We start from the raw sequence: 13,053 nt of genomic DNA on the forward strand, positions 1-13,053 counted from the left end.
TGATTTACGCTGCGTGCACTGGGGACGGCTCAGCTGTGACACATGGCTTGGATGCAGCTGCTGGGGATTTTTTTTCCTCCTTGAGTTTCCAGGACTAGGAAGCAACACGTGGCTGTGTTTGGGCAGCTCTCCAGACAGTTTGGCCCTGCTGCTCTCTAGATTCAGGCTCTTCGGGTGTGAAATAGCAGCAGCCAGGGAGAGGTGCAGCTGCTCCATGGGCGCAGGGAGAACAGCCCCAGGCTGCACAACTGGTGCAGCACTTCATGATGAGGTGGAGCCATGGAAGTGCCAGAGTCCCCAGGAAATCCTCCCAAGTCTGGAGTTATGGTTACACGTGTGAGATAAAAAGTCTTCTCCTTATCTTAGCTAAGTCTTGAGGCTCTCATTAAAAAGTAGGGCTGGTAGAATCCTCAAGCCCTCATCTATCCCATCTTTGTATCCCAAAGAGTGATCAACACTCCCTCACATTTTAAACACTCAAGCAAATAATTTCTACCTTGCTTTTAAGAGCTTCCAGTGATTAAGATTTCTCAATTTCCAGGCTATGACCTCCAGTGACTTACACAGGCTTTCTTGTTAGACCATTCTTTGATGTCTACTCAGCCACGTTCTGATGTCTTCCAAGACAACAACTTCTTTCCCCTACCACCACAGGAAAATCAGATTATATTATTGTACTTTCCAGGTTCAAACACCATTCCCATGGGTTTTGTGTAGATTTTATTCGTAAGCTGTAGCTGTACCTGTAATCATCCCTGCACTATGCTGCCTGCTCCAAATTTCACATCAGTTACCCCTGAGGTAATTTCTCTTGAGCCAGTTTAGCCCATGAATTTTCCACTTGCTTTTGCCCTCATTTCCTACCCCAGAAGAAATGAAGATAAATAGCCCCAAAACTAAGGCAACTCACCTGCTCCTCACAGCTTGATTTAAACACCTGGAACTAAACAGCAACTCCTTCTGTTTGAAAAAGGCTGGAGATTCCCATGGGCAGTGGCTCTCTGGGCATCTCTCTGTTCTTCCCAGGGGAAAAAAGGAGAGGACAAGGTCACACTTGTGGTGCTTTATTGAAAACCAGTATAATTTTGAATGTCTCTTCTTGCAGATCAGTGTAAAATCAACTTTTGCAGTAAAGCAAGTGTTGTCATGGCCATAATCTCTTGCAATTCCAATTGCAAACAGATTATCACTGAGAACACCACTCTTTGTCTGGATGCTTCCCAGAACAAACAGACCCATGCTCAATGTCCTCAGGTGCTACCACTGTTGCTATATTTTGCTTTTTCCCTATCCTATACAGGAGATTTTTCCCTCCTATACAGGAAATTTTCTAATTTTTTGCTTTGGTATCAAATGGCTTCTAAAAGCTGGAGCGTGCAAACCACTTTACAAAGTGTGGAAGGCTGGTGTGGGGATGGCATGGAAATAAGAGGGCTAAGGGAACTCTAGAGGAAGATGACATTTGAAGTAGAATTGTTAATCTGACTTCAAAATCTTCACGTCCCACAGGGGCTCTGCAAAAATACTGTTTTCAGATCTAGAAAGGTCTTACTGTGTGGGGTTTTTTTTTTGTTTTGTTTGAAAACTATGCCTGCACTATCCATAGAGCTGCTTTACAGGTATGTATCACAGAGTGAAAAATAACTCATAAAGTCAACAGCAAGTTTGGAGGCTATTTAATGAAAAATAGGTGAAGTTTACAAACACAAGGCCAACGGAGAGAAGAGCACAGCAGAAAGCTGCCAAGGTACAAGTAAGAATTCTGAAGTGCATTGCTAGAACAAGTAAGTAGGCAACAGAAGGAAAATCATGTTCCATGTAGGCCACTTCAGGTGAGCTGGGGTTTGCTGGGCTACGTCAGCTCAAAAGGCACAGCCTCGATCTCCCTTGTGAGCTCTTCATCCAAGGCTTTCTACCAGGAGAGAAAACCAAGAGGAATCAGGGACCATGAGACAGCTTCCACACACACACTGCTGGTAAACAAACACATCTGCAATGATCAAACCCTGGGAGGTTGTCAGCAGTGAGGGATTAACCCCAGTTGAGCTGGATGGACTCCTCACTGCAAAGGGCAGACAGCCACAGGGAAACCTCCAAACAAAGGCAGGCTGGACAAGCTCAGCTGCCTTTACTCTGTGCCCCAATGTGATTTTGGACACATCCCAACTCAGAGGTCCTCCCCAGAGACAAGCATTCTGACCTCAGAACAGTCTTAGGCTGGTAAGGGGATCTTGTACTCCTGAATCAAAAACAAGTGGTCTACCAACCCAGGCAGTCTCACCTGAAAATGTGCAAAATGCTCCTACCTAGATGTGATTTTTGATCACAGGTTTAAGGCTTACCACTTATGCTTTACAAGCAAGCAGGCAGTAGCCCCAAGGAACAAAAACATGTTTTATGGGGTCCAAGTGTGGCCCAGATCACTCAGGAAAGCTAACTATGAACTTCCCAAACAGCTTTATGGTGTTTGGCTCAACAGCCACACCTGCAGATTACACAAGCATGGAGGAAGTGGGCACTATTTTTTTTACAGGGGAACATCCCCATTGCAGTCTACAAGGCACAAGTTGACTAAAATAAGTCTGTAGCCCTCTGAGAGTTCAGGAAGAGCAAGGAAGCTTCTGAGGCCTACAGTGAGTGAATAAAGATTCCAATAGGCAAAATTCATTGGGATATAGCTACCTGATCTTCACTGATATCACTGTGCCCAACTGCCTTTGCAGCTCAGATATCACCATTTTCTCCTGATCAGTATCTACAACTTCTGCTTCATCAAGTTTCCCCATGAGAACATTAAGACTACAGTCTAAGGTGGGAAAATCTGTAATCAATTAATACATACTCCTGGAAAGATAAAAAAACTCTTACAAGTTCTCTTCTTGCTTCTTCAACCATCACTTGTGCCAAAGGAATGCTCTAATGAGAGAAAATGGCATAAAAATCAGCATTTCATCAAGAAACAAGAGTCCGTGCACCTTTACAAGAATCTAATTACGAGCCTCGGGTGAATTAATGGACAAGTAATGCAATTTTGTGTACGCACTTCACATGCAGAAGGTATTGCCATTAAGTCTAGTGTTGGTTTGGTTTGGGCAATCATGCATTTTTCAAAAGTCTGGTATGGCCTAAAATCTAAACAAACCCCTTAATCTTAAGCAACTTTCCAAACCTACCAATCAAGGGACTTGATTTCAAGCATATTTGTGCAAAAATTTTCCAAAGCACAATAAGTTTGCAAGGATAAACCTCCCTCCCCTTCTCCTGCCTGCACCAGGGGCTCTCCCTGTCTCAACTGACAGCAAGGCTGGAGGAGGGAACTGGAGAACCTTAATCCCATTTGAATGTCCTGTCCACTTGAAGGAAGGAGAAAGCTGCCTCTTGTAGGAATATGGATTAAACAGAGCAACAGTACCACCTTTCTAGCCACAGCTTTTTCTTTTTTTTTTTTTTTTCCCTAGGAGTAAGACATCAGTGTTTGTATGACGGAGACAAGAAACTTGCATTTTAATAGAGTTGAGTACCCAGCATCCTCAAGAGAAATCAAAGAACATTATGGAGCAGCCGGTTTAGGGGACAAAACATACATTCAGCTATTTCTTCAGGATCCTCAAGATCCTGTTCAGAACTCTAAACTCTGCACCACGTGCTGTGTCCACCATATTGACAGCCTGATGACAGTTACAGCTAAAGTATTGGTAAATCTTAAAAAGTTGATTATACTAGGGCATTCCTGTTCTTCTATATTTCTTTATCCAACTTCTAGCTAATTCACCTGAATGCTAATTTACCCAGAAAATCTGTCTACTTTGTTAGAACAAAGTTTGCCTGAAAAGAAAACTTAATTTCTTGGCTTTGATTAATAAATAGAGATCAAGTCTTTTGTTTGCATCATTAACAGACCTGTAGGACTCTACCAGTCCACCAAAGGGATCACAACAATATCCCCTACATTCTGAAGTCCACTAAAGTTAACCTGATGGCAAATACAATATGACAGCGCAATAAATAGTTACAGGAGGTAAATGATGATACGACGCCACTTCTGTCTTCAATGGCTTCATTTTTTTATGCAATGCAGCCAGTTCCTGCAGAGGGAGAAAGGTAGATCATATTCTAGGGAATTATTTGTAGAATTGATGGAAATGAGTGAGACAGATCCACAGTTACCTACAACATTTCAGAATTTGAGAGCTTTCATCCTCTATAAAACACATGGAAAACCAAAGTTTTGCAGACACAGCAGCAAAAAGACTCTTTCCTGTGCTTATCAAGTGGAAACAATTTCTTTTTGGGGCTGCAAACTGAGTACATTCCACAGTCCTGAACTCTTTTCAAATAATCAAAGTTAAATAAAAAAAGATAAACTAATTTGTGCTGCCCATTTCACTGATGTCTTGGCAAAGCAGTTCTATGAATGTCAAGGAGTCAAACCGTACCTTATGCTTGGGCTCTAGAAGATGACAAGCCTAGCAAATTTGCCTGTTGCTTTTTGGATGCAAAATTTAAACAAAAATTAGCTCTGGTCAGTACCCACGTGCAACACTGGGCAATGCGAGTGAGCACTGCCACCCAGTGCTGGTTGGTGAGAAGCACAACAGAGAAACCAGGAAATCTATTTTCACTGCTCCACTCGAAAACATAAAGGAAAAGATAGCAAAAGTAATGAGGAGAAAGACTGAGTTCAAGACAATAACAAGACAATAACAGCAAAAAATATGAAGATATGTTGAGTGCACAGCACAAAGCTGTAAAATCTGTAGTTAATAATTCAAGGAATGTGCTTTTTCTTTAGCATATGTTCCACTAGGCTTACAGTAAAGCTGAATAATGTTATATTTAAAGACACAACAAAAAACAAAATAACACACAGTGATTCTGTATTTGGGTTTCATTTGACCTTATCCCCTTGTCTGGAAGATATTTATTTCACACAAAATAGAAAGAATCACATGGGTGATTCTATCTATCTATCAAGAAACTGCAATACACAGGTAGCCATGTAATGGGATATAGTCCACAGAAAATCCACTCTTTTTTTAACATGGATCAGAAATAAAGGAGGCAGACCTGTTTGCAGTGGCAGGGAATATATTCAGTGGAAATTCTGCAGTAGACACCTCTAGGAGAGATAAACCCACCCAAAATAGCCCAGTTCATGGGAATCCACCTACAGAATTTTTATTAGTGCTTTCTTTGTCCATTAAAATTTGTTCAGGCAACCAAACAGCAAACTACAATTCCTGAAAGCACTCAACAAGCAAACCTGGCCTGTCCCACTGTAGCAACACCCCCCTTATATCCAAAAACCTACCTCAGACAATTTCATGAGCGCCTCATGTGTCAGGGATTGGTCCAACCCCCTGGCAACAAGCTGATCCTGCAAACAAAATGCAACAAGAAGGAGGGAGATTTCACCATTTCCTTCTGTTTATATCTAAACAGGCAGGGAAGAACGCAGCTTGTCCACAGCAGAAACGTGTGCTATTGGAGCCACAATTATAGCTGGTGTACAAAATGCGGTGCTGCTAAAATTTGTATTAAGAATAACAAGTCTTTCCAGAAAAGCAGTGGGAGAATGGCACACAACAAGACTGAAGAAAGGATTCCCAGGAAAATGTCAATTGTAATATAACACTTTCCATCTCATGTTTGTCAAGGTATCAGGTGTGGCTTTATTTTAGACATAAAGTAACCTGCCAGAGTTTCTCAGGGAATGAGGAGAGAGCACTGTACTGATCACAGGATGCATTGAGGAAATATCAGCAGGGACAACTGAACTAAATTCACATGTTGTCATGTTAACGCAAGAGTCGCCAGTACTGGAGTTTAGGAAGCTTATGGAATGCCTCTGTAACTACAAATTTGGGCTCAACCAATCACAGTGATCCCATCACAGTGTTATGTAAGAAAATTCTTTCCACCTACCTCAGCATCGCTGATCCTTATTCTCAGATCCTTAGACTTAGCTTCCAGGAAATTCTTGTTCTTGGATTGAACCTCAGCTTTGGCCTTTTGTACTTCCTGAGATTTCTCCAGTTTTTCAATATCCCTTAAAAAATAATACAAAAAGAAAAAACTGGTACATTCAAAGATGTATCAGTATACAAATACTGACAAATACTGTTACTTATCTATGCTCAAACCCTGCAATACAACCAACACAAGAAGGAAGAAAATTGAGAAAACCTTGTATTTCCAATGGAAATACAAAATGAGATTTTCCAATGGAAACATACCTCCAGAACCCCACAGACCAGGGAAAATAGTGGCAAAGAGGAAAGCCATATGCCTAAGCAAAGGGTAATAATTTTGTACGTAATTCCCTAACTCACTTAGAGACCTGTTACACAAGCTAAACCTTATACCAAGAAGAGGTAAACCTACACAAAGCACATAGGAATATCTTTTCCAAATCCAATTAACATTTTAAAAGACAAAAAAAAAAAGAAACCAAAAAAAAAAAAACCCACCAAAAAAACCCCACTCCACAAATAATTAGACTGGAAGGGAGCTGTGGAGAGCATGTGAGCCAACATCCACTCAAGGCTGGGGTTGATCGTGCTGTGCTTGGTAAAGTACTCCAGACTTCATCCTCCAGGGGATGGACTTGACACTGATTTTTTTTAGTTATTACAATTATTGTGTCTTCTACATACTGGTTAAGAGACCTTCATACCTGAGAATGGTTTTTGTTTTGCCTCCCTCAGTCTGACTGCAGAGGCCATGCTAAATGTGCTAAGAAAATCAGATTTGTCTCCAGCCTCAGACAAAAGCAGCTGGTGGAAGATGGGAACTTGTATCTGAAAACAGCTTGTAGATCACATTTGCTTTAAAAATAATAAGTTTGATGCTTTCCCAGATCTCTTTTGACTACAGCAAATATCCATAACATATGGGTTTTAATAGATACTTCCAAATACTTAGAATTAGAGATGTGTCAAATGCCTTAAAATTCAGTTTCCTTGTTAGTTACCACAACCAGTGTTGCCCAAGACAGCAATCACCAGTATTACTTTAATCTTTCCCTCTTCCTCATCCATTACTCACTCCTCAAATCGCTTTTCCATCATCAGTGCTGAAGTTAGTTTTTCTGTGAGAGTCTTCAATTTCCGTTCCATTTCTTCGTTTTCTGATTTTGTTTTATACAGTTCCGAGGTCATGTCATTGATGGCACAATAGAAGCTGGTGAAGAGAGAATCAGTGGGAATGCTTAGGAGTGAGCTCTTCTGAAAGTCAGAGTAATTGTTACTCTTTTCTCCACACTTTAAATGATTTACTTTCTTTCCTCTTCATGTTATGGCAGGAGTAAATTTAAATAAGATGCTAAGGGAATTTGCTTTTCATAACTATCACAGATTTCCACATGGAAGGGAAAACAGCCCAGCAACCTGAGTAAGAGTAAGTGAACAACAACTGGCACTCTGGTGAATAAAACCACCACATGCTCCACTCCTGTCTTGCCTCACTGCCTTTGGGAGAAACTGTATTCAGTCCCTGAAAACGCATGGTCGCAAGATGCGTCCAGCAGCATCTGAGTATCTTCCTCTTCCCAAGTGGCCCAAAGCTCTTCCCCCTCCAGCTCAGGAAGAGAGATATAGGAGCCAAGATCCTAAATATCACATAAAAATTGGATTCCAAGGCAGATTTTGCCATTCTAACTGCAATTGCTGCACTGCCTTGGGCCAAAGCCATGCTAGGGAGAGCAGCCCAAGGAGACCAGACTAACAGATGCCATTTCTCCATGGCAGAGGCAATCTCCTTGCATGAACTGAGACCAGATGAGACAGACAAGGATGAGGAGCTGAGGCTGGAAGATCAGTCACAGTTCCCCAGTCTTTGCCTAAGCAGTATGAACATTTCTGTAGCCAGGGATACCTGGCACAACAGTCCAACTGGCAACAGTCTGCAGCTACCAACCACAAAAGCATGAGAAAAAGGAGAGATTTTACTTTATCCCAGGCCCTTCTCTGGCTTCAGAGGCTTTCTGTGCTAGAATAACCTAGAGACAGAACTTTGTGCTCAGTTCCCATCCACTCCAAAGCTGCCCAAGGGTTGAAAAATAAGCCTGACAAATAAGATTCCTAGTGCCAAGTTTGAAGCTGCTGATGCAAAACAACAGAGGAAAACAGCACAGACCCTCACCACAAATAAGAGATTGTGAAGAATTACCTGCTAAGAGATGTGTCCTCCACTTCAAGATCCACAGCACTTTCTACCAGGTCAGAGAGGTCTTTGGTGGCCTCTTCAGACAGACTGCCCTCAGAAAGACCCAGGCTTTTTTCAAGAATATCCTTCCAGTAGTCAGCTGGAAAATATATACAACCCAAAGTAGTGATTTTTTTTTAATATTACTGTTCTTTTATGGAGCTCTTCAAAGCCAGAAACCAATCCCACACTGGGAACTTGGCTACCTGCCTGTTATTGAGGGAAAAAAAGACACTTTAAAAAAAGGCTTAAACATGTCAAACTGCTGACACATCTCTATTTGTCAAACAAATTCAGTATATAAAGGGAGAAAGCACTGCTCCACTCCCTCCCTGACCAGTCTGTCTGACATCAGCCAAACAAGAGCTCACCCTTGTGCTACAGCAATGAGCACCTGCAAGTCACCTCCCCACAAAGCTCAGCCTGAGCCTTGTTCATGGCAAAGCCATGAAATCTGCCTCCATCATTTTTCATTTGGTGGCAAGGCACTTGAAGGAAGAAAAGCCAAACATGTTTTCTTTCAAAAACATCTTCATGTGCACTATGTACTATGTGTACTATGTGTACTATGCCTGCTTTCGCACAGAAAAATAAAATTCCTTCCTGAGAAAAGCCTGTGAAGTGACAGTCCTTTATTATATGTGTCAAAAACATACTATGGTCCCTTGAACCACTCACTTGCTCAAAAAAACCCAAACAAATTAAAAACTAGTCACTCTAGGCAGCTTCAGCACTACTTAATCATCTCAATCTTGTTTCAGGCTCCTCCAGGGCTTTCCTTAACAGTGCCTTAGCGCCAGCTCAGACTCTCAAATGAACTGCAGGGACACTTTCCTCTATCCAGGTGCTGTGCTATCCAGCTCAGCAGACTAGGAGGTTTTAGCAATTAACCTGCTTGTCCACATTTATGTCTTGCTCAAGATAGCTTAAAAAATTGTCCTTGACAAATCTTATGTTACTATAAATTGTATTAAAAATCGCATTAAGAAAAAAAAAAAAAGCTGAGTCTGTTTCAATTACATATATTTATATATATTCCTAAGTTTTTAACAAATACAATCTTCAGGATCACTCAGAACAGCCTGACTCAAGTGGAACTGAGAAATGGAGCTTCAAACTCACCTTCTGCTTCATACTTGGATGTCTGGTCCTTCATGTCCTCTATCAGCAACATAACATCCCTGTCTGTCTCTTCATTGCACTCCATAACTTCATGCAAAATATCCACTGTCCTTTCATTCACCTCATATACTGGAATAGGCACACCCTCATATAATTTCTTTAGCCATAAAGTAACCTGCCAGAGAAGGGAGACAAAAGAGCAAGCAATCATGTGAAATGACAGAAGACAGCTGATAGACGTGAAAAATGTAAACCACTGCAAACTCTGCATTCCTGAAGAGTAACTCCTGCATCAGTCCAGGAGGTATGGGTGGGAAAAGGGGAGAAAAAATTTTTTCCCTCTTCTTTAAAAACCATATGTGGTTGAGAAGACTGTATTATATCCTTTTTAATCTGCCTCATTTCTTTGGACACCTGCCTATCTCCATGTAATAAAATTTTGCCTTTTTATTCATGTGACCTGCTGGCTAGAGACACGTAACAACCCAAGAGATGTTAATTGGGTGTTTGGAAAAATGGTGAACACTGTGTTAAAGCATGTGGGGTAAAAGTGCCTGAGACATCACTGGGAACAGTCTCTCTACAGGAGAGTGGGAGAGAGTCACCACAATGTGCAGCCACAAGCCCTGCAAAGCAGCTGTACCATCGGAAAAAGGGCCAGAAATAAGAGATCAACACAGTGGTCTTAGGAAGGGTTGTGATTGTGGCTGGAAAAGCCCTCCAGGATCATTGTGTCCAACCATTCCCACAGCACTGCCCAGCCCAGCCCAGCACTGCCCAAGTTCCCAGCTGCCGTATTCATATGGCCTGTAAATCCATCCAGAGATGGGGACTCCACACTGCTGTGGTCAACTGTGCCAGGCCTGGACAACCGTTTGTGTGAAGAAATTTTCCCTAATATCCAACCTAATTAGATTAGAAAGGTTAGATTATGACCAGTAATGACTGAAGAACATGGAAGTTCTGTTGAGGACAGGCTTAGAAAGAAAACTTTAAAATAACAAAAAGGAGGCAGGTTGATTAAAAAAAACCAGTAAGCCTGTTTATTACAGAACAAAGAACTGGAATCAAAGCCTCCGGGTAGTCTGGAGACTGTTTCAACAACTTAGTAACTAAATAATTATAACCTAGGAGTGTTTCCGAGAAAACAGCCTCTGAGGAAAGAGCTGGGTGTCAGACACCCCAGGCCTTTTAAAGTCTTCCATTAATCAGCTGTTTGGAGCATCCAGCATCCACGCTGTGATAGGTCTATTTTCTAGTCTCTGACTGGCTTATAACTTGGGTCATCCTGGACCCAAGTTTTTGCCATTTTTGTTGTTCATTGGCTATTCTCTCCTCCAATCTTGGCTTAAGTTGTGGCCATGCCTCATGATGTAATGTATTCTGGAACTTTGTCATGTTATGAAGATTACCACTCCATCTCCTCCCTGGTTTCACCCCCACCTTTGGACATGTACAACCACCCTTGGCTGTTAATATAACTATTCTTACATTTGTAACATGTATCTATAGCATCCTAATTGCAACTTGTTACTTATACATACTACACCCAACTGTAATCACAAAATTTTGTTACTTGTATTAACAGTACTCAACTTTAATCACAGTTTGTTACTTGTATTAACAACATTTAACCTTGCATACATTGTTATCTACATTCCCCAAAAGTTTCAATTTGATTTTCGTTCACAACAGTTCTACACCACATAAGAAACATAAATTCTTGCACAAGCCTGCCTAATAAACCTGACGGAGAATGAATGCAGCCATTTATAGTATAATTTTAAGTGTATTTTTTCTCCTAGCACCTCCTCCCTCATCCTGCTGCCGTACCGGCACCTCAGCAACCTACACAAGCAGCAATGGAGAAAACCACCGCACCACAAGGTGCAAACAGCACGAACAATATGTATGTGTGTGCGTGTGCGTGTGTGTGTGTGTGTATGTGTGTGTGTATACGTGGGTGTGTGTATATGTGTATATGTACGTGTGTGTGTGTGAGTGTGAGTGTGTCTGTGTGTGTGTGTGTGTGTGCGTGCAGAAAACCGTGGTGAGAGGAGAAAGCGAGCCCCGCTGGCCCCGGTTACCCGTGTGAGCTTCTCCTGGAAGGGACCGCCGCCCGGAGCTCCCGCCGCCGCCATCCCGCCCGGAGCCTGACGGGAGTGGGCGGGACGGCGCAGGGCCGCGAGGTTACACCGGAGTGGGGGGAAATAGTGATGAAAAAAGTGTTTAACAGTGAAGCGAAGTGTTAAACGCTCTGAATCGAGCCGTCTCCCACTTAAGGGAAGATGTTAAAAAACGCCAAGCGAACCCAAACAACACAAAACTAAACAGAAGAGACGCAAGAGGAAGACATCGATAAATACAGCAGAAACCTGCCTGCTGGGACAGAGGGGCTGGAAAGGGAAAGGACCCTTTGGGAAAGGCCCTGGGGGTGCTGGTGCCAGCAGCTGGACACGAGCCCAGGGTGCCCAGGGGGCAAGAGGCCAATGGCCCCTGGGCTGTCCCAGCCAGGGTGTGACACAGCCCAGGGCAGTGCCCGTCCCTGTGCTGGCACTGCTGGGGCACCTCCAGTGCTGGGGACAGCTCTGGGCCCTCAGGACAGGGGAGACACTGAGGGGCTGGAGTGTGTCCAGGGCAGGGAAGGGAGCTGGGGAAGGGGCTGGAGCCCCAGGAGGGGCTGAGGGAGCTGGAAAGGGGCTCAGCCTGGAGAAAAGGAGGCTCAGGGGGACCTTGTGGCTCTGCACATCTCCCTGCCAGGAGGGGACAGCCGGGGGAGTCCGGCTCTGCTCCCAGGGAGCAGCGACAGGAGGAGAGGGAACAGCCTCCAACTATAAGGGGGAGATTTACATTGGAAATTCAGAAAATAGTCTTCACAAAAAGGGGTGTGAAGCCCTGGCCCAGGGAAGTGGTGGTATTAGTTCTTATCATCCATGTGGTTTTGTTTTTGTTTTTTTTTTTTTTTCAGGCACTTTTACAGAAATTTAAGTGATTTCTGAAACAATCAGTATGGAAAGGATTGGTGAAGAATTACATTTGGTAAACACATGCCAAAGTAGCTAAGGATTTTTCACTTAACCTTTTCAATTCCCAGAAGGAGAATCCATGGGAATCTGTGGCTTTACCAATCTCTGTGGATTAGCAGATCAATGACACTGGGCTTGAGTTTCAACACTTTCTCACTGGCAGACTGAATCCTGTCTCACATATGAGACATAAAATCATCCCCAGCTGGAGACTGGGGGAGAGGGGGGGATTCTGCCCCTGTGCTCAGCTGAGACCCCACCTGCAGAGCTGCCCCAGCCCTGGCTCCAGCAGCACAAGGACGTGGAGCTGCTGGAGCCAGTCCAGAGGAGGCCACGGAGCGGCTGCCAGGGCTGGAGCCCCTCTGCTCTGGAGCCAGCCTGGCAGAGCTGGGGCTGTTCACCTGCACAAGAGAAGGCTCCAGGGAGAGCTCAGAGCCCCTGCCAGGGCCTGAAAGGGCTCCAGGAGAGCTGCAGAGGGACTGGGGACAAGGCAGGGAGGGACAGGACACAGGGAATGGCTTCCACTGCCAGAGGGCAGGGACAGATGGGATATTGGGAAGGAATTGCTGGGGGGGGGGGGGGGGCAGGCACACAGGGTGCCCCAAAGCAGCTGTGGATGCCCCAGCCTTGGAATTGTTCTGGCCCAGGTTGGAAGGGTCTTGGTGTGGTGTCCAACCCTTTAGGGGAATGGAGCATCTAA

At 43.6% G+C, this 13,053-nt stretch overlaps 1 protein-coding gene across 2 annotated transcripts; it reads right to left on the reverse strand.

The window, feature by feature from the left end:
• Window positions 1-1,659: 1,659 nt before the first annotated feature.
• On the reverse strand, window positions 1,660-11,497 carry HAUS1 (HAUS augmin like complex subunit 1). Of its 2 annotated transcripts, none has more exons than XM_002195297.7 (9): window positions 11,415-11,497; window positions 9,328-9,502; window positions 8,170-8,305; window positions 7,048-7,182; window positions 5,926-6,049; window positions 5,312-5,377; window positions 4,014-4,085; window positions 2,869-2,916; window positions 1,660-1,912 (listed from the first exon to the last, which is right to left on the reverse strand). In XM_002195297.7, exons 1-9 carry the CDS (start codon window positions 11,466-11,468, stop codon window positions 1,853-1,855), a joined length of 870 nt encoding a protein of 289 aa, XP_002195333.3. In that variant the 5' UTR covers window positions 11,469-11,497; the 3' UTR covers window positions 1,660-1,852. The 2 variants fall into 2 exon arrangements, with proteins under 2 accessions (XP_002195333.3, XP_030113381.1); XM_030257521.3 differs by having other exon boundaries at window positions 2,843-2,916.
• Between the last annotated feature and the right edge of the window lie 1,556 nt (window positions 11,498-13,053).

This window comes from Taeniopygia guttata, chromosome Z (genome assembly GCF_048771995.1).
Source record: "Taeniopygia guttata chromosome Z, bTaeGut7.mat, whole genome shotgun sequence".
Taxonomy (NCBI): domain Eukaryota; kingdom Metazoa; phylum Chordata; class Aves; order Passeriformes; family Estrildidae; genus Taeniopygia; species Taeniopygia guttata.